The sequence below is a fragment of the Pan paniscus genome, chromosome 15 (assembly GCF_029289425.2).
Source record: "Pan paniscus chromosome 15, NHGRI_mPanPan1-v2.0_pri, whole genome shotgun sequence".
In the NCBI taxonomy this organism is placed as follows: Eukaryota; Metazoa; Chordata; class Mammalia; order Primates; family Hominidae; genus Pan; species Pan paniscus.
The window spans coordinates 39,512,147-39,538,489 of NC_073264.2; the positions used below are offsets into that span (position 1 = coordinate 39,512,147).

The 26,343-nt window shown below is 43.9% G+C and overlaps 1 protein-coding gene and 1 long non-coding RNA gene across 6 annotated transcripts; both read left to right on the forward strand.

Moving 5' to 3' along the window:
* Positions 1 to 2,155: 2,155 nt before the first annotated feature.
* On the forward strand, positions 2,156 to 7,994 carry LOC129393804 (uncharacterized). 5 transcript variants are annotated; one of them, XR_008620858.2, is made up of 4 exons: positions 2,156 to 2,416; positions 2,563 to 2,722; positions 2,853 to 4,817; positions 7,578 to 7,994. It is a non-coding gene; the product is annotated as an uncharacterized LOC129393804 (long non-coding RNA). The 5 variants fall into 5 exon arrangements; XR_008620857.2 differs by lacking the exon at positions 2,156 to 2,416 and having other exon boundaries at positions 2,441 to 2,722; XR_008620860.2 differs by lacking the exon at positions 2,156 to 2,416 and having other exon boundaries at positions 2,441 to 2,722; positions 3,931 to 4,817.
* A 12,717-nt stretch (positions 7,995 to 20,711) lies between these two features.
* Positions 20,712 to 24,555, forward strand: SSTR1 (somatostatin receptor 1). Its single transcript, XM_008957153.5, has one exon. The coding sequence runs from the start codon at positions 20,911 to 20,913 to the stop codon at positions 22,084 to 22,086; it is 1,176 nt and encodes a 391-aa protein (XP_008955401.1). The 5' UTR covers positions 20,712 to 20,910; the 3' UTR covers positions 22,087 to 24,555.
* The last annotated feature ends 1,788 nt before the right edge of the window (positions 24,556 to 26,343 follow it).

The following is a 26,343-nucleotide window of genomic DNA, read 5'->3' on the forward strand; positions in this document are numbered from 1 at the left end:
CAAACATGGTGAAACACTGTTTCTACTAAAAATTAAAAAAATTAGCTGGGCATAGTGGTGCACACCTGTAATCCCAGCTACTTGGGAGGCTGAGGTAGGAGAATCACTTGTACCCGGGAGGCAGAGTTTGCATTGAGCCAAGATGGTGCCACTGCACTCCAGCCTGGGTGACAGAGCGAGAGTCTGTCTTAAAAAAAAAAAAAAAGAAAAAGAAAATAGGAAAAAAAAAAAAAAAAGGAAAGGGAAAGTCAATTGCAGAGAAAGTAAAAGGAAGGGCCTTTGGGAACAAAGTCCCCTGAAAAGTTTGGAAGTTAACAGATTCAAGGCAAAGTATGAGACAATTCACCTTAAAAAGGAATAGTTTTCTATAAAGATGAGAGGGAAGATGGGAAAGAGAGTTAGGATCCTAAAAAATTTAAGGAGTACAGGGAATCAAAATGAGGAAATTTCTGCTTCATCAATGAACTCTATTTTTTCTGTGAAGCAAGATCAGATGCCTGACCACTGTGAGTTAAGGAAAGAGCTGGAATGAAGTAGGGTACTTGAAAAGAGTAGCACTCATTTGAAGTAGCAGTTGTGGGGAATAAAGATAACTGTGTAGGGACAGATCAAAGGCTGGTCAGGCAAGGTCATGGACCCAATTTAAGATGAGGAACAATGACTTGCGGTAGCAGCAATCCCATGCAGTTGTGAACTTTCTCTAGCTGCCAGTCAGCAGCTTGGGTTTACAAATGGAGAATGTGGTGGTAGATTGGTTTGTTTTGGGGATTTTGCTGGACAAGGAAGTGAGGAAGCTGAGGGCACTAGCAAGAAAGTATCCGAAGCCATGAATCCTAGGCATAGTCAGCAGAGGGAATGCTGAAGTCATGAAGGGGCTGAGGTTTGAGAATCCTGGGGCCAGAAGAACAAGTGTGGTAGAATATGGAGCTATTTGGAAGAACTGATGCTTGCATTGAAGGTATGAATTTTCTGAAGTTAGGGAGAAATTCTCTCCTAGGGCTCCATTTTCTCCAGAGTTGTTTTCTCCAATCTTCAAGGGTATTTATTTCTTACCCAGTACCAAAGTGTCTAGAGACTCTTCTGGACATTGGTTATTTGTCTGCATTTATTACAGCTGTATCATCTATATGACAGCTGTCATGGACCGCCTTTCTGCTGGTTTCCACCAAGAGACTGGGTACTCTCAGCCTAAAATCAAGGCTCCCTGGCCATTAATTTCAATATTCTTCCATATTCTAAGAGTTCTGGCAGGGAAAAAATGCACAGATGCCCTCTCTCCTTGGGACCCCCCAACTTCTCCCTTGCCCCAATCCCATAATATCTCCAGGGATTTCTTTTCATTCTGAGTTAAATATTTCTTCTCATACCATACTCTCTCAGTGGGCTTAGGCTTATAACCCAAAAATAAAATTCTAAGGTCCCCCAATCATCTGCATGGACCCCTTCTCTCAGCCAAGAGCATTCCAAAGTTAACCTGAAAAACTAGTTCAGGACATGATGTGAAGTGGAGAGTTGAACATGCCTCATTATACCTTTCTCCCTTTTGGAATTCTGGAAAAACCAACCAACATTAACATAAATACAGGCCTTAAGTCTGATAAGAAACATTTACAATCCATTCTCTGGGAAGCCTGCTACCTGGGGGTTTCATCTACATAATAAAACCATGGTATCAACAGCCCCTTTATTGTAACTCAGACATTCCTTTCTATTGATAACAACCCTTTCAACCAATTGCCAATCAGAAATTTTTAAAATCTACCTATGACCTGGGAGCCCCCTGCTTCAAGTTGTCCCACTCTTCCAGACTGAACCAATGTAAATGTTATATGTATTGATTGATGTATTATGTCTTCCTAAAATGTATAAAAGAAAGCTGTACCCTGACTACAACCTTGGACATATGTTGCCAGGACCTCCTGAGGCTGTCTTGGGCAAAATAAACTTTCTAAGTTAACTGAGATCTGTCTCAGATACTTTTGGGTTCACAGCCTATACACAAAAAAAGCCAGGAAGTCAACCGCACACCTCACAGAGGCAAGGAATAATCAGTTGTCTACATGAGCAAGGGAGGAAGAAAGGGGAAAATAAAAGATGGAAAAATTAGTTTGAATCTCAAAAGAAAACTGTCAGGCCTCTGAGCCCAAACCAAGCCATCGCATCCCCTGTGACTTGCACGTATATGCCCAGATGGCCTGAAGTAACTGAAGAATCACAAAAGAAGTGAATATGCCCTGCCCCACCTTAACTGATGACATTCCACCACAAAAGAAGTGTAAATGGCCGGTCCTTGCCTTAAGTGATGACATTACCTTGTGAAAATCCTTTTCCTGGCTCATCCTGGCTCAAAAAGCACCCCCACTGAGCACCTTGTGACCCCCACTCCTGCCTGCCAGAGAACAAACCCCCTTTGACTGTAATTTTCCTTTACCTACCCAAATCCTATAAAACAGCCCCACCCTTATCTCCCTTCACTGACACTTTTGGGACTCAGCCCTCCTGCACCCAGGTGATTAAAAGCTTTATTGCTCACACAAAGCCTGTTTGGTGGTCTCTTCACAGGGACGCGCATGAAATTTGGTGCCGTGACTCGGATCGGGGGACCTCCCTTGGGAGATCAATCCCCTGTCCTCCTGTTCTTTGCTCCGTGAGAAAGAGCCACCTACGACCTCAGGTCCTCAGACCAACCAGCCCAAGAAACATCTCACCAATTTCAAATCCGGTAAGCGGCCTCTTTTTATTCTCTTCTCCAACCTCCCTCACTATCCCTCAACCTCTTTCTCCTTTCAATCTTGGTGCCACACTTCAATCTCTCCCTTCTCTTAATTTCAATTCCTTTCATTTTCTGGTAGAGACAAAGGAGACACGTTTTATCCGTGGACCCAAAACTCCGGCGCCCGTCATGGACTGGGAAGGCAGCCTTCCCTTGGTGTTTAATCCTTACAGGGATGCCTTTCTGATTATTCACCCATGTTTCAAAGGTGTCAGACCACGCAGGGACGCCTGCCTTTGTCCTTCACCCTTAGCGGCAAGTCCCACTTTTCTGGGGAAGGCGCAAGTACCCCAACCCCTTCTCTCCCTGTCTCTACCCCTTCTCTGCTTTTCTGGGGAAGGGGCAAGTACCCCTCAACCCCTTCTCCTTCACCCTGAGTGGCAAGTCCCGCTTTTCTACGGGGCAAGAACCCCCAATCCCTTATTTCCACGCCCCAACCTCTTATCTCTGTGCCCCAATCCCTTATTTCCGTGTCCCAACCTCTTATCTCTGCACCCCAATCCCTTATTTCCACACCCCAACCTTGTATCTCTGTGCCCCAATCCCTTATTTCCACGCCCCAACCTCTTATATCTCTGCACCCCAATCCCTTATTTCCATGCCCTGACCTCTTATTTCTGTGCCCCATCCCTTATTTCTGCACCCTGACCTCTTATCTCTGTGCCCCAACCCCTTTTCCCACTTTTCTGGAAGGTAAGAACCCCTGAACCCCTTCCCTCCATTTCTCTACTCTTTCTTTTCTCTAGGCTTGCTTCCTTCACTATGGGCAATCTTCCACCCTCCATTCCTCCTTCTACTCCCTTGGCCTGTGTTCTCAAAAACTTAAAACCTCTTCAACTCACACGTGACCTAAAACCTAAATGCCTTATTTTCTTCTGCAATGCCGCTTGACCTCAATACAAACTCGACAGTAGTTCCAAATAGCCAGAAAATGGCACTTTGAATTTTTCCATCCTGCAAGATCTAAATAATTCTTGTCGTAAAATAGGCAAACAGTCTTAGGTGCCTGACGTCCAGGCATTCTTTTATACATCAGTCCCTTCCTAGTCTCTGTGCCCAGTGCAACTCGTCCCAAATCTTCCTTCTTTCCCTCCCACCTGTCCCCTCAGTACCAACCCCAAGCGTTGCTGAGTCTTTCTAATCTTCCTTTTCTACAGACCCATATGACCTCTCCCTTCCTCCCCAGGCTGCTCCTCACCAGGCCGAGCTAGGTCCCAATTCTTCCTCAGCCTCTGCTCCTCCACCCTATAATCTTTTTATCACCTCCCCTCCTCACACCTGGTCCGGCTTACAGTTTCGTTCCATGACTAGCCCTCCCCCTCCTGCCCAGCAATTTACTCTTAAAAAGGTGGCTGGAGCTAAAGGCATAGTCAAGGTTAATGCTCCTTTTTCTTCATCCCAAATCAGATAGCGTTTTTAGGCTCTTTTTCATCAAATATAAAAATCCAGCCCAGTTCACGACTTGTTTGGCAGCAACCCTGAGACACTTTACAGCCCTAGACCCTAAAAGGTCAAAAGGCCGTCTTATTCTCAAAATATATTTTATTACCCAATCTGCTCCTGATATTAAATAAAACTCCAAAAATTAAATTCCGGCCCTCAAACCCCACAACAGGATTTAATTAACCTCACCTTCAAGGTGTACATTAATAGAAAAAAGTTGCAATTCCTTGACTTCACTGTGAGACAAACCCCAGCCACATCTCCAGCACACAAGAACTTCCAAACGCCTGAACCGCAGCGGCCAGGCGTTCCTCCAGAACCTCCTCCCACAGGAGCTTGCTACACATGCTGGAAATCTGGCCACTGGGCGAAGGAATGCCCGCAGCCCAGGATTCCTCCTAAGCCACGTCCCATCTGTGTGGGACCCCACTGAAAATCAGACTGTTCAACTCACCTGGCAACCACTCCCAGAGCCCCTGGAACTCTGGCCCAAGGCTCTCTGACTGACTCCTTCCCAGATCTTCTCGGCTTAGCGGCTGAAGACTGACACTGCCCGATCGCCTCGGAAGCCCCCTAGACCATCACAGACGCCGAGCTTCAGGTAACTCTCACAGTGGAAAGTAAGCCCATCCCCTTCTTAATCAATACGGAGGCTCCCCACTCCACATTACCTTCTTTTCAAGGGCCTGTTTCCCTTGCCTCCATAACTGTTGTAGATATTGACGGCCAGGCTTCTAAACCTCTTAAAACTCCCCAACTCTGGTGCCGACTTAGACAATACTCTTTTAAGCACTCCTTTTTAGTTATCCCCACCTGCCCAGTTCCCTTATTAGGCTGAGACACTTTAACTAAATTATCTGCTTCCCTGATTATTCCTGGACTACAGCTATATCTCATTGCCACCCTTCTTCCCAATCCAAAGCCTCCTTTGTGTCCTCCTCTTGTATCCCCCCACCTTAACCCACAAGTATAAGATACCTCTACTCCCTCCTTGGCGACCGATCATGCACCCCTTACCATCTCATTAAAGCCTAATCACCCTTACCCCACTCAATGCCAATATCCCATCCCACAGCACGCTTTAAAAAGATTAAAGCCTGTTATCACTCACCTGCTACAGCATGGCCTTTTAAAGCCTATAAACTCTCCTTACAATTCCCCCATTTTACCTGTCCTAAAACCAGACAAGCCTTACAAGTTAGTTCAGGATCTGCGCCTTATCAACCAAATTGTTTTGCCTATCCACCTCGTGGTGCCAAACCCATATACTCTCCTATCCTCAATACCTGCCTCTACAACCCATTATTCTGTTCTAGATCTCAAACATGCTTTCTTTACTATTCCTTTTTACCCTTAATCCCAGCCTCTCTTCGCTTTCACTTGGCCTGACCCTGACACCCATCAAGCTCAGCAAATTACCTAGGCTGTACTGCCGCAAAGCTTCACAGACAGCCCCCATTACTTCAATCAAGCCCAAATTTCTTCCTCATCTGTTACCCATCTCGGCATAATTCTCATAAAAACACACGTGCTCTCCCTGCCAATCGTGTCCGACTGATCTCTCAAACCCCAACACCTTCTACAAAACAACTCCTTTCCTTCCTAGGCATGGTTAGTGCGGTCAGAATTCTTACACAAGAGCCAGGACCGCACCCTGTAGCCTTTCTGTCCAAACAACTTTACCTTACTGTTTTAGCGTAGCCCTCATGTCTGCGTGCAGCAGCTGCCGCTGCTTTAATACTTTTAGAGGCCCTCAAAATCACAAACTATGCTCAACTCACTCTCTACAGTTCTCATAACTTCCAAAATCTATCTTCTTCCTCATACCTGACGCATATACTTTCTGCTTCCCGGCTCCTTCAGCTATACTCACTCTTTGTTGAGTCTCCCACAATTACCGTTGTTCCTGGCCTGGACTTCAGTCCGGCCTCCCACATTATTCCTGATACCACACCTGACCCCCATGACTGTATCCCTCTGATCCACCTGACATTCACACCATTTCCCTAAATTTCCTTCTTTCCTGTTCCTCACCCTGATCACGCTTGATTTATTGATGGCGGTTCCACCAGGCCTAATCGCCACACACCAGCAAAGGCAGGTTATGCTATAGTACAAGACACTAGCCCGCCTCTTAGAACCTCTCATTTCCTTTCCATCGTGGAAATCTATCCTCAAGGAAATAACTTCTCAGTGTTCCATCTGCTATTCTACTACTCCTCAGGGATTATTCAGGCCCCTTCCCTTCCCTACACATTAAGCTCGAGGATTTGCCCCACCCAGGACTGGCAAATTAGCTTTACTCAACATGCCCTGAGTCAGATAACTAAAATACCTCTTAGTCTAGGTAGATACTTTCACTGGATAGGTAGAGGCCTTTCCTACAGGGTCTGAGAAGGCCACCGCAGTCATTTCTTCCCTTCTGTCAGACGTAATTCCTCAGTTTAGCCTTCCCACCTCAATACAGTCTGATAACAGATGAGCTTTTATTAGTCAAATGAGCCAAGCAGTTTTTCAGGCTCTTAGTATTCAGTGAAACCTTTATATCCCTTACGGTCCTCCGTCTTCAAGAAAAGTAGAATGGACTAAAGGTCTTTTAAAAACACACCTCACCAAGCTCAGCCACCAACTTAAAAAGGACTGGACAATACTTTTACTACTTTCCCTTCTCAGAATCCAGGCCTGTCCTCGGAATGCTACAGGGTACAGCCCATTTAAGCTCCTGTATAGACACTCCTTTTTATTAGGCCCCAGTCTCATTCCAGACACCAGACCAACTTAGACTGTGCCCCCAAAAAACTTGTCATCCCTGCTATCTTCTGTCTAGTCATACTCCTATTCACCGTTCTCAACTACTCATACATGCCCTGCTCTTGTTTACACTGCCGGTTTACACTGTTTTTCCAAGCCATCACAGCTGATATCTCCTGGTGCTATCCCCAAACTGCCACTCTTAACTCTTGAAATAAATAAATAATCTTTGCTGGCAGGACTATGCTGAATCTCCTTAGGCACTCTCTAATCAGATATCCTGAGTCGTCCCAATTCTTAGACCTTTTATACCTGTTTTTCTCCTTTTGTTATTCCATTTAGTTTCCCAATTCATCCAAAAGTGTATGCAGTCCATCACCAATCATTCTATAGGACAAATGTTTCTTATAATATCCCCACAATATCACCCCTTACCACAAGACCTCCCTTCAGCTTAATCTCTCCCACTCTAGGTTCCCACGCCGCCCCTAATCCCGCTTGAAGCAGCCCTAAGAAACATTGCCCATTCTCTCTCCATACCACCCCCCAAAAATTTTCGCCGCCCCAACACTTCAACGCTATTTTGTTTTATTTTTCTTATTAATATAAGAAGGCAGGAATGTCAGGCCTCTGAGCCCAAGCCAAGCCATCGCATCCCCTGTGACTTGCACGTATACGCCCAGATGGACTGAAGTAACTGAAGAATCACAAAAGAAGTGAATATGCCCTGCCCCACCTTAACTGATGACATTCCACCACAAAAGAAGTGTAAATGGCCGGTCCTTGCCTTAAGTGATGACATTACCTTGTGAAAGTCCTTTTCCTGGCTCATCCTGGCTCAAAAAGCACCCCCACTGAGCACCTTGCGACCGCCACTCCAGCCCACCAGAGAACAAACCCCCTTTGACTGTAATTTTCCTTTACCTACCCAAATCCTATAAAATGGCCCCACCCTTATCTCCCTTCGCTAACTCTCTTTTCGGACTCAGCACGCCTGCACCCAGGTGATTAAAAGCTTTTTTGCTCACGCAAAGCCTGTTTGGTGGTCTCTTCACACGGACGCGCATTAAAAAAACATCCTTACATAATATGTTAAAGGATACTATACAATATGGGGAAAATGATATAAGTATATGACCCAAGAGGATGAAAAAATTCACTTATTGGCAGAAAGGACAACATCATTTGTATGTAGAAAATCACCTCTCAAAATAGTAAGTTGCTGAAAGGGGAGTGGTTGCGCTAGAATCAGCACCAATGACTCTTTTATCCTATTTCTCAGTTTTAGGGGAAAAGACTCTACAAAACTACAGGTGTTTTGCTGACAGTAGAAAAAAACCTTCCCTTGTTAACATGTTAGTCAAGCTTTGGAAAAGACATCACATGTCAAATCCTAACACAGGATGCTTTATAGAGATTATCTATTTTAAATTTTATTGGAATTTCGATGACATCAAGTTGTTATTGCTTGGACCACAGTGGTGATGGTTATCTGAAGATTTCTGAAAAAGTGCCATGCCTCCTCAAATAAGGCAAGTCATCTAAAAAATATCCCTCATATATATTTTTCATTTCTTTCATCATGTTACAGAGAATTTCAGTGGTATTCTAAGACTCAAAGCCTCCCCAAGGAACCAAATCAAGCTTTTATGCATCAGTGGAAACCAGAAATTACTAACAGTGTACACAGTGGCAATGGCCAGAGATTACTCTTTCATCTGGTTCAACCCCTAGAGACACAAGGTCTCATCCTGTTCACACCCAAATCCCCCTCCTTCCCCAAACACACAGCCTCCACATGCATTCTCTGACAAGCCTGAGTAATATTTCATCAGTTCTCCCTAGCCACTCAGTCCAGGTTTTAATATAGCTGGAATATCTTGGGTAGCTTTATCAAGATGTAAACCTTATAATCAAGGCTTAGTTCAAAATTTAAGTTGTTCCAGCTGTCAACTGACATACAACTGTATAAAATCTGAAACTTTCCCTATCAAAGTTCTCAATGTTAAAATCTCCCCCTGGTGGATTTTCAGAGCATGTGTTTTCACAAGTAAAACTGAATAGAATTTTCCAAAAAAAAAAAAAAAAAATGCTAAAAATTTCATATGTGTGAAAAATAAGACCTATTAATCTCAAAGTTCAGAGGGGAAAAAATGCAATTTCATTTAAAAGCTTGCCATCAAAAAGATTCTAAAACTAAAGTAGAATAGTTTTGGTTTACTCTAGTCTTATGTGCAGGTGTGAATATTGAGTTTTACAAGTTTTTCTTGTGTGTCATTATCCTCTATTAAGTTAAGGCATTTTAATGGACTAAACATGCTAATTTCTTACTTAATTGTTTAGTGAAGAGAGGCATAATGTTTCAATTAGGAAAGAATGTTCCCCCGCATGAGTGAATCTGCCATCTGTGTATTCTCATCTGTTAAAACTGTCAGTCAAATCAACAAAAGTCCAAGTGCAAAGTCCCTAAACCAGTTGAAATGTGCACACACTTGCTCTAGGGAAGGGGAAATTTTATTTTAATTGATTTTGTTTCAGCAGCAATCCCTCTTCCTTTCCTGGGAATACATTTTGGCTGGGATTTTGTGGCATCAATACAAATCACTTCAAAGCAGCTATTGCTCGTTTATCCTCTACCTAGCGGCTCTGCTGACCCACCACTTGGATACCCATTTTCCTGAGGTGGGGCAAAGATGAGGCATGACAAGACCACAGGAATGGTGTAGGAAAAAACTACAGAGAAATACTCATGCAGAAGATAGCACAAAGCTGCCTGCAGTACTGATCGTCACATGTTTGGAATTGGGAAATGGTGGTCAGTTGTTAACAGAAAATGCATTTTCTTTGGTACCAAAATACCAATGGCTCATCAATCTTAATACTTTTATAATAACATTTTTTAAGGTTAAATTTTTTCAAAACATGTCACTCCAAATTTCTGATGAGGTCTAGTTACTTTTAAATAATTAGGCAACATGAATAGAGGAGAAGACTGAGGCAATTATTGGATTCACTGAGGAATGCATAAAACATAAAAATGACTTAAATTTGCTATTTATGTAATTTTGTGGTCTCAAAACCACACTTTAATTGAATTGAGTTTAGTAAGAGATAAGACCACAGCAGTGTGGCATGATGTTTAAGAGCACAGGCCTTAGGGTAGATTGTTAGAGTCAAATTCGAGCTCTGACTGTGTGACTTTGAGCCAGTTATTTAACCTCTCTGTGCCTTGGTTTCTTCATCTGCAAAATGAGAGTAGTAAATAGAAACTTCCTCATAGTGTAGTTGGAAGGGTTAAATATGCTGAAACCGTAAATGGAAAGTACTTAGTACACACAGATCCCACAGCTTTTTTTGTTCACTTTCAGACATTAACAGTCTTATTTTCAGACATTATTTTAAAAATCCTTTTTAAATTGAAACTTTCATTTCTCATTGAACTTAAATCTCTTTGTCCCTGTACCAGCTCCAGCACGACCTATGCTTGGATCCTGCAGTAGGGAAGAGGGAAGTGGTTAATTCTTTGTCATGTCTTTGCAGTATTTTTTTACTCTACCTCCCTCACCCCTTTCTCTGTCTTTGGTTCCTGCAGGGGAGAGGGAAAATCATTTGGGGACAGCCAACATCTTCCTTGAGCGGTGCAGTTATAATCATGCATTGTGCTCTCTGTGAGTGCTTCTTTCTCTTTTGAAATTCTTCAGTGGGTTCTTCAGCATCGCCCACTCTGTTGCTGGAGACCACCCATTGTGCCCTTCGATGGCGTGCCCAATATCCTTGGGCAGCTGGCTGCATTCCCCACTCAGCTACTGATTGTTGTGCTTCACGAACTTCCCGCTGAGCGTCCTCTCATCCTGGGGTGGAGAGCAGGCCCATCACGGGGCTCCCACCTGCCTGCCTGCCATACTGTCCATGCCAGTGCCTGAGAAACACCACCTCTGCTCCACTTTCAGTGGGAACCAGCGTTTTGCACCCCCCTCCATAGCCTTTTCTCTTCACTCTACCACCTGAAGCAATTCCCACTGGGCCGCTTGTTCACCTTTAAGTTTTCCAGGTAAGAATCAGACATCAGTCTCTGTGTCTTGTCAAATGTTCAGGGATACTACCAAGCTCTTTAAGTGGTCTTATAGAAGCCTCCACAGTTTACTGATGGGGTAAGCACCCACTTTCCATCTTTTGTGGGAAGAAAAATGCACAGCACTGTGAGAACTGTCTCTAAGGAATTAATCACTATCAACTTCCTTTCTACTCTCATATATGGAGGTAGGCAATGGGCTAAGGGGGTGGACTAGCACCTCTCTTTAGAAAGTGGATACATTTCCCAATTGCAGTCATCAGGTTGGGAGCCTGGAGCCTCACTGGAAATTGAGACAAAATAAAAGTTAAGTTCAACTTAGACTGTGCATATGTAACATTCAAACATTTGGGTTATTTGAGTCAATGAGTTCAGTGATTAGTATGAATCCTCACCATGTGGTAGACTAGATTGACTTCAGTATGACCTAGATAGGTGTGATTAATAACTTAGAGTTATTTTAGCTGAGGGTGTGTCATGTACCAAAAACTGGTGAATGGAACATAGTTCACAGTGTTGGAATTGTGGGACTCAACTGGATAGGCAGGAGGAAAAAGAAAGGGTAAGTATCATGCACATAGAAACTGTCAGTATTTTTTAGACTGCAGAAGTGAATGTCAGACCTACTGTATTAAGCTCTTAAACAAGGGACAAAAATGGATTTTTCAAGTCTTGGGGCTAATTCAAAAAACAGTGTTACATTGTAACCCACACCTCAGAAATTATTTTATAATAGCTAAATATTTACATAGTGCTTACTATATGCCAGACACTGTTTTAAACACTTTTAATGTATTTAATCCTTTTAACAATTTTACAAGATAGATGCACTGTTACTTCCTTTTACAAATCAGGAAAATGAAGCACAGAGGGATCAAACAACCAGCACAAGGTTAAAGTCATGGAAAATATGAGATGTAAGCCCTGATGTTTGGTATTAGACTACACTTTGCTTTCGCAAACATTATCTTGTGATTTATGTCACAAATAAATCACCTTATATAGCAATGATAAAGCAATTCCAAAAGATAGGCATATCAGACTCAAGCATACTCAATGAATCACTTAGCTATGGGATGATAGGGGCTGCCTAGAAAATAATAGACTGCTGTAGCTCCTGTTCCAGTTCCTTCTACCACCTTCTGACGGGTATGTTTTGTTTGCCATTTAATTTACATCACAACATGTTAATTTCAAGAATAAATTTATTAGTGTTTTTCTAAAAGTAAAAATAATTGAGGAGAAAATAAATCAGCAAATGTTATATTAAATAGAACAGACACTTATGGCCTGGAGTCTTTTCATTTTTAAGGTATAAAAAGCTTTTATTGCTTTTATCTTACTTAAAAGCAATGCATGCTTATGACTGAAGAATTAGAAAATCTCTGCAAAAGGGAGAAGAAAGCATTCACAACCCAACTACCTGATGATAACCACTGTTAATATCTTAGTAACTGTCCTTTCAAGCCTATGCATATATATGTTCATTTAATGTGTGTGTATGTATTTACATCATTATTTATATAACATTTTTATTTTTGACTGGGGGAAGAGCAAAATTTTATTTTGGAATGAAAAAGGCCAAGGGGATAGTCAGAAAAGAATAAAGTGAGTGGTGTGGCATCCTCTCTCCATCTTCTTGATGGCTTGGGTTATACATCTGTGCTTCAAGTTCTTCCAAAGGCCCAACTGTTTTGTTTGGTGTGCATGTTTGCTTACCTTGAAAGTTATCAATCAAGCTCAGAGTCCGTTAAATAAAATATAGCCTATCATCTCTCTTCATTATGACCTGGAAAGACAGAGTCCAATTTAGACTCCTAGCCCTCTTCACAAGCTCTACCCTGGAACTTGCCCCCACCAGTAGCCTGTCCTACTTCAACTTCCATTCCTGGCTTTGTCCTGCCCAGTGAATAGGCTCATGTACATTAGGACAGATACCTGAACCCCTATGGCCAAGCTCATTCCTCATCTGCCACATCCTCTCCTAGTCAGCTCTGAGCCTCTTCTTGGCCATGTATTTGGCTCACACTTCCCTGGAAGTGGGTTTGGAGCCTCTGGGCAGGGAGTCATGGAGTCTAGAAGATTGTGATCTAGCATATGGGCTAGATGTGGCTTGCAGGCTCAGACTGGGCACTTGTTGGCTGCAGGAACTCTTTCCCTTGCCGGGAAGGATGTGGCTAGAAGCGGGAAAGAACAGGATCTTCATGTATTCTCTATATGAGGTGCTGATCAAAATAAATAATTAATTATTTACACCTAGAGATGTTCTCTAAATTATGACTGTAGAAAGTAAGTTAAAATTGGGAATGTGTAGCTTTAGCATGCCAACACCTACATCTGCAGAATCCCCATGGTTTATGTGCGCTGTTGCCTTTGACTGGAACAACCTTCATCAGACATGTGCCCTTTTACTTTCACCTTATTCATAACTGCTCAAACATCTTCTTTCCTTCCCTTTCCATCTAATCTATACCAAGTGCACCCACCCCTCCAGCACTCTGTATCCTCTCACCCCCACTTATCTTCTTAGAACTTATCACGAAATGAGATTACAGTACCTGTACTTGTTTACTGTCTTTCTGCCCTACTAGAATTCCACAGAAAATTAATCTAATTTGTCATTGTATCTATTGTGCCTAGAACAGTGCCTGCCACCCAGTGGGCATTCCCTAAGTATTTGCTAAATTAATAAGTAAATTACTAAGTTACAATTAAAAACACACATTACTCATACATAGTGGAATTCTGATATTAATTTCCACTTCCTTTTAACTAAGAAATGGGGCAAATAGCTGGAAATAAATCTTTTCTACTGCAGTCTGAATTTTACTTCCATAAAATAAAACACATACAAATAATTTTTTAAAATTAGGATATAATATCAGAAACCACTGCATTGGCTAATGGCATAAGCAGCGAAATCTTGGCTCAACCAAACAGTCAACAAAGAAGGAGTGTAGGCCAGGTGTCCCCACCTGGGCTATGCTATCTTCTTACTTCCTTCTTCTGGCAGGAAAGGAGATGTCAGGTTGTAGGAAAGGAGTAGCACAGGCTACTTCCTCAAGGACTAAGTAAAGTATCATTCCATGCTGTGGGCAAAAGGAGACAGGGGCAGGGCCAGGTGCTGGTGAGGAGAGGCAGTCCACTCTCAAGAGGGGAGAGTGAGCTGAGGATCCAGGACCTCTTTCTGGACCACTCCTGGTAGTTCTGAGTTCCAGTCTGACAGCTCACAGACACAGCCCCCCATTTTGCCTCCAGCAGGAGAAGACAAGGAGATGGAGAGACTGTCAACCTAGAACCAGTAATGACCAGTTCCAACTTAATTGCAGAAAGGGAGAAAAGATCAATCATTTAAGTTGCTTCATCGTCTAAATAAAAGTGTTTTGGCTGGTGAAACATGAACCTAGACTCCTGCCTCAACATATTTAAAATGAGAACAAAGTGGCAGTATCATGGTGGTGGGCGTTTAGATGCCTACATTGTTTTCATCTACAAAACAGGCTTTCCTTTCACACCCTAGCTCTTTGCTGGGCTGGTGGAGCTGATTGACAGATATAGCCCGCTCCAAAGGAACAGCCCTTTCTCAAGGAATGAATGATTTGCTATAAGTATTTAAATCCTCTGCTCAAAATCAAACATAAATTGAAGTATCAAAATAAACAAAACTATGGTTTGTGGTTTTGAAAGCATTTCTTTGTGATTTTTGCTAAAAAAGAGAAATGCCAAAAAATTTTTTTAAAGATTTTGAGACAATTGTCTGGCGCAGTGGCTCACGCCTGTAATCCCAGCACTTTGGGAGGCTGAGGCAGGCAGATCATGAGGTCAGGAGATCAAGACCATCCTGGCCAACATGTTGAAACCCCATCTCTACTAAAAATATAAAAATTAGCTGGGCATGATGGGCGCCTGTAATCCCAGCTACTCAGGAGGCAGAGGCAAGATAATCACTTGAATCCAGGAGGTGGGGGTTGCAATGAGCCAAGATCATGCCACTGCACTCCAGCCTGGGCAACAGAGTAAGACTCGTTCTCAAAAAAAAAAAAAAAAAAGAGAGAGAGATTTTGAGACAATAGTTTTAAACTAATGCATCCATCTTAAAATCCTTAACTAACAGACTTTATTACAGAAAAATGTATTACTGATAAGGACTATTCAAAATAATACAGATAACATGAATGTGCTCCTGTTCTGCTTTTATGTTTCCATTGTTTGTAATGAATACTTTCCTGTATGTGCTGAATTCTTGTTTTTAGAAATATTATTTTGTAGTAGAGAAAACATAGGGAAGAATAGGAGTTGTTACACCATATGGGTCTTTGCTAAAAGCACAAAAAAAGACTCTGTCATGCTGTTCACAGAAGAGGCAATAGGAAAATCAGTGGGCCAGGGTGAGTTTGCTGAGGTTGGTGATGAACTAAACCACAGGCTACCATGGCTGCTGTGATTGGGTATTCCTGAGAAATGAAGTCCAGGATTGTTTCTTAGCCCTATAGCCACATTTGTGCTCTGGTAACTTTCTTGTTAGACTGACATCATGTTAACTGCTTAGTGGCAGATGGTCCTTAAGTGACACAACCTTTGCTGTAGGCCATATTGCTGAGTGGTGTTAGCCCCTTATACTCAGTTTGGTCCCATCTGTCCAGACAGGTGTTTGTAAACCTGACACTGATTCTGCTGCTGCAGACAATGTTCCAGGAAGTGCACCCTTTAATCCCTGGCTCCAGCCAGCCCTTTATCATTGGTATGAAGTAGAGGTGCTCATTTAAGGATCAACACAGGCTCTGATTGGAAAAACCACATTAGTAATGATTTTGACATAAGCAGAAGTTGAGGTGCTGATAATTACTATTCCACCAAACGAACTGAGGCTCAAAACTGCTATTAAAAAGAAATGATCGTCCATGTATGATGACTTTCACACTGCATGACACTATTAAATAACCATCATTAGCTACTAACGCATGTACTACCCATTTTCCAGAGCCCTTTCTCTGATGAGAAATTTAAGACCAAGAATGATCAATGAATGAGTCATCAGTATGACAATTGTTGATATAGGACATGCAAATTGAAATTATTTAGAATAATTTAAGTGTATAAGGAATTATTACACATGATGATATTCCTCAGCTAGTAAAGCACTACTTGTAAGGAGCTCACAGTTTATTTCTTTGCATCTACATTTTATAATCTAGAAAAGAGGAAAGTACTATCCATGGGATGCCTTGACAAAATAAAACAAGGTGATTTGGGGCCATTTTGTAGGTACTGCACTAGATGCTGGGGATAGAAAAATGAATAAAATGCAAGCCCCTGGTCTCCACAAGCTTACAAATTTATAAGAGGGTACAGACAAGTACACAAAAAGCCACAGTACAGTGTGATAAATATAATAATCAAAGTGTGCACCTGGTACATGATAGCACAGGAGAGTATAGCTTGTAGGAGAAAGTTACAATGAGAGAAGAAAATCAGTCTGCTTAAGAATCTGCAACTTCCTAAATTGGAACATTTCATTTTCCCCTTTCTGGAAAACATCTCCTTCTTTTCTATCTATAAATGTTCATATCACAGAGGCGTAGGAAAGATGGTAACCAAAGAGGGCTGGAGGACAGGTAACTTGTAGGGAGAAAACAAGCTCTTCCTAATCTTTTCAAGGTTTTAGACATGTGAACTTAAAAAGTTTTTAACAAGACAAGAAGATTGTTGAGTCCTGACTATTCATTGGCTGCATTTTTTTGCAAATTAAAGTGATCTCATGCCTATATCAGTTTTCCTTTTTCTTTGGAAATATTTACATTAAATTGAGATCTGAGGGGAAGATAGCGCTCTAACTGGGCTCCTGCTTTTAATATAATTTGAAAATAGCTGCAACCCCAATCCACCTTCCTGGTGGCCCAGAAATGCCACCCTTTTTGTTTGTTTGTTTGTTTTTCTTGTTCATAGATTAGTTCACAAATACAATAATTAGAAATACATGACTGGGCTGAGCACGGTGGCTCACACAGGTAATGCCAGCACTTTGTGAGGCTGAGACAGGAAAATTGCTTGAGCTAGGAATTCCACACCAGTCTGTGCAAGATAGGAAGACCCCATCTCTACAAAAACCTTAAAAATTAGCCAGGCATCGTGGGGCACACCTGTAGTCCCCAGCTACTCTAGAGGCTAAGGTGGGAGGATCACTTGAGCCTGAGACATCAAGGCTACAGTGAGCTATGATTGTGCCACTACACTCCAGCCTGGGTGATAGAGCAAAACCCTGTCTCAAAATAATAATAATAATAATAATAATAATAATAATAATAATAATAATAATAATTTAAAAATAAATACATAACTGAAAAGATTTAATAATGCTGCATAGCTTATATCCATCTCAATCCCTCTCTTTGCCTTTCTCTCATGCTTTTTAAAATTGAACTAAAACTCCCATAATATAAAATTTATAATTTTAATCATTTTTGAAGTGTACAATTCAGGGATTTTTAGCATATTCACAATGTTTTGCAATCATCACCACTATCTAATTCCAGAACATTTTCACCACTCAAAAAAGAAAGCTCATACCCATTAAGCAGTCCTTCCTCATTCCCCTCTGCCCCCAGCCCCTGGCAACCACTAATGTACCTTGTCTGTATGTATTTGCCTGTCCTGGGCATGTCATATAAATGGAATCATGCCACACGTGGCCTTTTGTGTCTGGCTTCTTTCCCTTTGCATAGTGTTTTCAAGCTTCATCTATGCTGAAGCAGGTATTAGTACTTCATTTCTTTTTATGGTTGAATACTATTCCATTGTATGGATATACCACAATTTATTAATTCAGCAATTGATGGATATTTGGATTGTTTCTAATTTTTGGCTATTATGAATAGTGCTGCTATGAATGTTCATGCACAAGTTTTTGATTAAACACCTGTTTTCAATTTTGAGGAGTAAATAGAAGTGTAATTGCTGGCTCATATGGTCATTCTTTTAAACTTTTAAACTTTTAAGCAATTGCCAAAATTTTTTTCTGAAGTTGCTGCATCATTTTTTATTCCCACCAGTAATGTATGAGTGTTCTAATTTCTCCACATTCTCACTAACGTTTATTTTTTGTTTTTAAAAATGTTCTTATAGCCATCCTAGTGGGTGAAAAGTGGCATCTCAAAAAAATAAAAATAAAAAGCATTCTCACGTCAGGTCTTAAGTTTTCTTCTTTTGTATATGAGGCCACAAAATTGAGAGAAATTTTCCCTAAGATGAGCTGAAAGTGAATTTAATGAAATTCTGAACAACAGAGCTGTTTTTCACTGACTCCCATCACCCACTTCCCAAAGAGCAACCATGATCAAAGCCAAGGCATCTAAATAATGACTGTTGAAATCCAAGCTCCCAGAGGTACAGATAGTCAGGTGTCTTTAGTCAGTGATTGGCAGAGGCATCTAAGCCATTATATGAGGCTTGGCTAGTAAAATGCTCTTCTGGGATTCTGGGACAATACCCACTCTCTTTTCTTTTAACTTAATGAACATTTATTTTCTCTCCATATGTGCTGTATTTGTAAAGGAAGAATAAATATAACTAAACACCAATTGTACATTCCACTTTAAAGAAGGCAATTTGTTCAGGTAAAACAATGGGTTAAAACAGTTTCAGCCTTATGAAATTTCAAATTCCATCCTAGCACATTCCTCATTAATAATTGCACACATTCCTATGAAAGTCTGTCATTTATTTTAGTCTTTGATTGCTATCATCAACACACTACAGAAGTTATTCTTTCCTGTTCAAGACAATTAGTTTTGGGAACTAAAACACATGCAGTATATGTAAGTGATTACCTGGATAAAGCAACAGGGCATTAGGAAATATACTTTTTTGTTTTTAATTTCTGCATCCATTTCTTCATTCTGGACCGGTACAGATAGCCTCCATGAGGAGTTTAGCCTCTCCTTGGAGTAAACTCTACTGAGAGGAGGAAAGCTGAGACTTACAGTACAGCGGGCACAGCCTGGTTGAGGAGAAGGAGAAACTAAGGAAAAACTGGAGACAGCAAAGCTTGAAGGAGGCAGAGCACTAAGCTGCTGCGGGTCACTCTTCCTGTGAACAGGCTAGTTTCAAATAAAGGCTTGCAGGGATCTTACCGAGCAAAGCAACGTTTATGAAAACGAACAGGGAAGTTGCATGGAGTGTGATTCTTCCTTCCACAGGAACAGTTGGAAAGCCAAAGAGACCCTAGAGTAAGAATGGTGGTAAGTCCCAGGGTTCGTTTAAAATCCTGATAACGGAACATACATTCTTTCTTACGGGAAAACCGTTTTGATTCTTAAATGAAGTCAGCGAGCTTCAGGCTTGCCTACATTGATATCTCCTAATGGTTTGGGCACGTGACCCAGAGCCAGGTCACAAATCAAGCCTCAGAAAGAGCTGACATACTAGCTCTTCCCGGAAAAACTCCAATGTCGCCCTGCCATTCCTGGGGTTGGTGACAGGTCTGGTCATCGCACGACGGCAGCTCCTCACCTGGATTTAGAAGAGCTGGCGTCCCCGCCCGCCCAAGCCTTTAAACTCTCGTCTGCCAGAGCCCGCCAACTCTCCAGGGTACAAAGTACAGCAGGGACGCGGGTGGAGCCCTTCCAAGCGGCGCAGCCTTATCTTTCCCGAGTGAACACCTAGGTGGATTCCCAACACCGCGCCTGGCAGGTTTCTGGAGGGAGTCTCAAGCTCCTCCAGAGCTCCCAGCCGCGCGTCCTCGTTTCTGCAGTCGATATTCCTGTGGGAGACACGGGGGGTTCTGAGCGCTACGAGCTTTATTAAGAGATTTGCAAATGGTTCACTCATGTCCCTGAACACTCCCAATAGCCTAAGCTGCCTGCTGTGTTATAGCGCAGAAGCCCCTAACGCACGGTGGTTGTCCTTTCTTCTCATAACGCTCGCAGCTTAGGGCCAGTTTCCGCGACTCTAAGAGTAATTGCGTGGGCGCCTGTGCTGGGGCCAGGCGCAAAGAAGGGAGTTGGTCTGCGCGAAGATCGTCAACCTGCTAACAGACCGCACATGCACTTTGCACCGGCCATCTACGTCTCAGTCTGGAGGTTGCGCGCTTTGGGTAAGGAGGGCCCGGAGCTTCCCTGGCGGGTCTGAGCTGCAAGGCAAGCGAGGGTGGGAAGAGGGAATTTAGGGTTCTGGACTGCGGGACGGGATAGGAGCTGGGGTCTCCAGAGAAAAGGGCAGCAATGGAGGGAAACTGAGATGAACTCCAGACATCCATGTTCATGGAGCCGTTTGAGTCTTTGCTTTGGGTAGGAGAGGAGTGGAATGAGACAGAATCTATACCTTTGGTTCCCACCCGCCCTCCAGTAAGGCCGAGGAACTCTCTTGGTTCCTCTGAGAGCGAGAGGCAGATGGTGCTGCGAGGGAACCCCGGAAGGAGCCACTAAAGTTGAGCAGAGTGCAGGACTGGGAAGGAAAAAAATGGGGGGCGGGGGGGAAAAGCCACCTATGTGCTCTCCTCCCTTTCTTCACCCCACCCCCTTTTTTCGTAGCTGCTGACGCGCTGGTGGTGCCTATTAATCATTTACCAGCCCAGAGCCGCGCCAGTTAATGGCTGTGCCGTGCGGGGCTCCCGCATCCTGGCCTCTCCTCTCCACGGTCGCGTGTGCCCGGGCACCCCGGAGCTGCAAACTGCAGAGCCCAGGCAACCGCTGGGCTGTGCGCCCCGCCGGCGCCGGTAGGAGCCGCGCTCCCCGCAGCGGTTGCGCTGTACCCGGAGGCGCTGGGCGGCTGTGGGCTGCAGGCAAGCGGTCGGGTGGGGAGGGAGGGCGCAGGCGGCGGGTGCGCGAGGAGAGAGCCCCAGCCCTGGCAGCCCCACTGGCCCCCCTCAGCTGGGATGTTCCCCAATGGCACCGCCTCCTCTCCTTCCTCCTCTCCTAGCCCCAGCCCGGGCAGCTGCGGCGAAGGCGGCGGCAGCAGGGGCCCCGGGGCCGGCGCTGCGGACGGCATGGAGGAGCCAGGGCGAAATGCGTCCCAGAACGGGACCTTGAGCGAGGGCCAGGGCAGCGCCATCCTGATCTCTTTCATCTACTCCGTGGTGTGCCTGGTGGGGCTGTGTGGGAACTCTATGGTCATCTACGTGATCCTGCGCTATGCCAAGATGAAGACGGCCACCAACATCTACATCCTCAATCTGGCCATTGCTGATGAGCTGCTCATGCTCAGCGTGCCCTTCCTGGTCACCTCCACGTTGTTGCGCCACTGGCCCTTCGGTGCGCTGCTCTGCCGCCTCGTGCTCAGCGTGGACGCGGTCAACATGTTCACCAGCATCTACTGTCTGACTGTGCTCAGCGTGGACCGCTACGTGGCCGTGGTGCATCCCATCAAGGCGGCCCGCTACCGCCGGCCCACCGTGGCCAAGGTAGTAAACCTGGGCGTGTGGGTGTTATCGCTGCTCGTCATCCTGCCCATCGTGGTCTTCTCTCGCACCGCGGCCAACAGCGACGGCACGGTGGCTTGCAACATGCTCATGCCAGAGCCCGCTCAACGCTGGCTGGTGGGCTTCGTGCTGTACACATTTCTCATGGGCTTCCTGCTGCCCGTCGGGGCTATCTGCCTGTGCTACGTGCTCATCATTGCTAAGATGCGCATGGTGGCCCTCAAGGCCGGCTGGCAGCAGCGCAAGCGCTCGGAGCGCAAGATCACCTTAATGGTGATGATGGTGGTGATGGTGTTTGTCATCTGCTGGATGCCTTTCTACGTGGTGCAGCTGGTCAACGTGTTTGCTGAGCAGGACGACGCCACGGTGAGCCAGCTGTCGGTCATCCTCGGCTATGCCAACAGCTGCGCCAACCCCATCCTCTATGGCTTTCTCTCAGACAACTTCAAGCGCTCTTTCCAACGCATCCTATGCCTCAGCTGGATGGACAACGCCGCGGAGGAGCCGGTTGACTATTACGCCACCGCGCTCAAAAGCCGTGCCTACAGTGTGGAAGACTTCCAACCTGAGAACCTGGAGTCCGGCGGCGTCTTCCGTAATGGCACCTGCACGTCCCGGATCACGACGCTCTGAGCCCGGGCCACGCAGGGGCCCTGAGCCAAAAGAGGGGGAGAATGAGGAGAAGGGAAGGCCGGGTGCGAAAGGGACGGTATCCAGGGCGCCAGGGTGCTGTCGGGATAACGTGGGGCTAGGACACTGACAGCCTCTGATGGAGGGACCCAAGAAAGGCGCGCGACAATGGTAGAAGTGAGAGCTTTGCTTATAAACTGGGAAGGCTTTCGGGCTACCTTTTTCTGGGTCTCCCACTTTCTGTTCCTTCCTCCACTGCGCTTACTCCTCTGACCCTCCTTCTATTTTCCCTACCCTGCAACTTCGATACTTTCTTCCGCACCGTCCCGCCAGTGGAGATCACGAACTCATTAACAACTCATTCTGATCCTCAGCCCCTCCAGTCGTTATTGCTGTTTGTTTAAGCTGAGCCACGGATACCGCCACGGGTTTCCCTCGGGGTTAGTCCCTAGCCGCGCGGGGCCGCTGTCCAGGTTCTGTCTGGTGCCCCTACTGGAGTCCCGGGAATGACCGCTCTCCTTAAGGAAAGTCGGACTTGAGAAAGATCTAAGCAGCTGGTCTTTTCTCCTACTCTTGAGTGAAGGTGCATCTTTCCCTGCCCTCCCCCGTCCCCCCCTCGCCGCCCGCCCGCCACCACCACTCTCACTCCACCCAGAGTAGAGCCAGGTGCTTAGTAAAATAGGTCCCGCGCTTCGAACTCCAGGCTTTCTGGAGTCCCCACCCAAGCCCTCCTTTGGAGCAAAAAGGAGCTGAGAACAAGCCGAATGAGGAGTTCTTATAAGATTGCGGGGTCGGAGTGTGGGCGCGTAATAGGAATCACCCTCCTACTGGGCGTTTTCAAAGACCAAGCGCTGGGCGCTCCCGGGCCGCGCGTCTGCGTTAGGCAGGGCAGGGTAGTGCAGGGCACACCTTCCCCGGGGTTCGGGGTTCGGGGTTCGGTTGCAGGGCTGCAGCCCGCCTTGGCCTTCTCCCTCACCCAAGTTTCCGGAGGAGCCGACTTAAAAGTAACAAGAGATAAGGTTTCCTGCTCCAGTGTATCTCAAAAGACCGGGCGCCGGGGGCGGGAGACCTAGGGCGACGTCTTCAGAGTCCGCCAGTGTTGGCGGTGTCGCCGCAACCTGCAGGCTCCCGAGTGGGGCCTGCCTGGTCTCTAGAGGGTTGCTGCCTTTCAAGCGGTGCCTAAGAAGTTATTTTCTTGTTTAACATATATATTTATTAATTTATTTGTCGTGTTGGAAAATGTGTCTCTGCTTTCCTTTTCTCTGCTTGCCTAGCCCCAGGTCTTTTCTTTGGGACCCTGGGGGCGGGCATGGAAGTGGAAGTAGGGGCAAGCTCTTGCCCCACTCCCTGGCCATCTCAACGCCTCTCCTCAATGCTGGGCCCTCTTATCTTATCCTTTCCTCTAGCTTTTCTATTTTTGATTGTGTTGAGTGAAGTTTGGAGATTTTTCATACTTTTCTTACTATAGTCTCTTGTTTGTCTTATTAGGATAATACATAAATGATAATGTGGGTTATCCTCCTCTCCATGCACAGTGGAAAGTCCTGAACTCCTGGCTTTCCAGGAGATATATATAGGGGAACATCACCCTATATACAATTTGAGTGTATATATATTTATATATATATATATATATGATGTGGACATATGTATACTTATCTTGCTCCATTGTCATGAGTCCATGAGTCTAAGTATAGCCACTGATGGTGACAGGTGTGAGTCTGGCTGGAACACTTTCAGTTTCAGGAGTGCAAGCAGCACTCAAACCTGGAGCTGAGGAATCTAATTCAGACAGAGACTTTAATCACTGCTGAAGATGCCCCTGCTCCTTCTGGGTTCCAGCAGAGGTGATTCTTACATATGATCCAGTTAACATCATCACTTTTTTTGAGGACATTGAAAGTGAAATAATTTGTGTCTGTGTTTAATATTACCAACTACATTGGAAGCCTGAGCAGGGTGAGGACCAATAATTTTAATTATTTATATTTCCTGTATTGCTTTAGTATGCTGGCTTGTACATAGTAGGCACTAAATACATGTTTGTTGGTTGATTGTTTAAGCCAGAGTGTGTTACAACAATCTGGAAATACTAAATCTGGGGTTCTCAGGTTCACTCATTGACATGATATACAATGGTTAAAATCACTATTGAAAAATACGTTTTGTGTATATTTGCTTCAACAACTTTGTGCTTTCCTGAAAGCAGTAACCAAGAGTTAAGATATCCCTAATGTTTTGCTTAAACTAATGAACAAATATGCTTTGGGTCATAAATCAGAAAGTTTAGATCTGTCCCTTAATAAAAATATATATTATTACTCCTTTGGAAAATAGATTTTTAATGGTTAAGAACTGTGAAATTTACAAATCAAAATCTTAATCATTATCCTTCTAAGAGGATACAAATTTAGTGCTCTTAACCTGTTACCATTGTAATATTAACTAAATAAACAGATGTATTATGCTGTTGCAAGTTGTTTTTGCTATTTGAATTTTATTGTTTCAATGGATTACTTGGTAACACACACACACACACACACACACACACACACTAGCTTAGTTGACTTACATGTCACTTAGGTTTTAAGAAGAATGTTTTCAGATTACTTTTGGGAATTTTACCAAGTTTGTGGTTATACCCTGAATTATTTTGTTAAAAAGAAAAGTCGGCTAGTTCAGAAAGGGAGAGAGGGTAGAGAGAGAGAAAGAAGAAAAAGTTGAGCCAGGATGAACAGGAAGCAATGCACTCAGTTGCACTCTGTTGTTACCAAACTAAGTGGATGATATCTTAATCTCTCGCAGATAAAATTACTGTCTACCCCCATTTATAACCTCAGACTTTTTTTTTGGGAACTAAGTAATTGCTGATTTACATCCTGAGGAAAGACAACGGAAGGGGAAAACTATCTCCTAAAGATGTCCCAGAAGACAGTGGCAAAATAAATAGAAAAATCAGATTTTGACATAGGAGATGGATGTATTTTCTGCCTTGTTCAGTGACGGCCATATCAATCTCTGGAGAATGTAAGAAATCATTAGGGAAGTTTGTTTGTTTTTAACAGACTTGATCTTTTTAGAGCAGTTTTATTTTCATATCAAAATGAGCAAAAAGGACTATTTTCCAAGCAGGTAATAGCAGTGATTCCAGAAGCAGAGTTGGGGATGGAGAGTTCAAATGCCTTCAAATGCCCTGTGACTCTATGCTTTATATGGTTCTATACATCATCACAATATGATTAAGGATAACTGGACTTTCATCATTTCTATTATTTTTTTCTCTCACTATGCAAGTCTCTTTTATTATTTTTAAAAGCTGCAGCAAGGTGGCAAATTAAACTCATAACTTAGACATGCAGAGAAAACCTATTTTGTCATTTGGTTTCAACTAATCTGAACAAAATTCCAAGCTCCTTCCAATACATTAGCTGGGGAAAAAAATTAAACAAATAGTCAAACATCCAGTTGAGCTGATAATTTAAATAGCCATTAAAAAAATTAAAAATTTCATTTGAATAAGTTTGGACAGCCTCTCAGCTGGCCTCCTCTTTCTCTTTTGACATCCCTAAAATGGCTTTAGAATGAATATGAGGAGGAGGTTTTATGCATGCTACTGGAGGAAGGGATAAGGTCAAGTCCTTGGGATAGGGGCCCTCTCTTCCTTTTGCTCTCTGGGGCCAGGTCCTTTGTGTACCTTTCTGCTTCCTGGCTGAAGTTTGTTGAAGTCTGCAGCTGTCAGAGCCTGTGAATCAACCTCTCAGCTTGGAGAGGCCTGCACTTCAGTTCCTGTGGGCTGCAGCTTTCTCTGAGTCTTCTATGGCCCCAGTATAGTCCACTAGCCCAGTGGTCTCCCCCAGCCTCTGCTGAGAAGTGATCTCACCCTGCCACAGAGGCCACATGGTAAAACTCTTGGCTCAGTGAATACAGGGGACCTCAGTGGCTGTAGACTGGCAACCCTTAGAATCTGCTCGACCTGACTATGCCTGTCTTCTTTTCTGTGGCTCTCAGGTCTTCTTTATCCCTCTTTACTTTTGTCAATATTACTTATTAAAACATTCCACTCTCCCCACCTCACCTTTACACTAGAGGAAAAAGATAGTAGTTGAGTCCTTTAGTCTTACCCCTTGATGTGCTGTAGCAGGAAAAGTATTCAGTAATCTCTCTTGCCCCTCCCCTAAACACACACCTACCTGATTTCCAAGCATGTTTGCATTATCTATAAAGAAGGTGGAGTCAAGCCCTCTCCTTTCCTAATGTAAT

Bases quoted from the DNA above. Each gene is read 5' to 3' on its own strand.
- SSTR1 (XM_008957153.5), top strand. From the start codon at position 20,911: ATGTTCCCCAATGGCACCGCCTCCTCTCCTTCCTCCTCTCCTAGCCCC.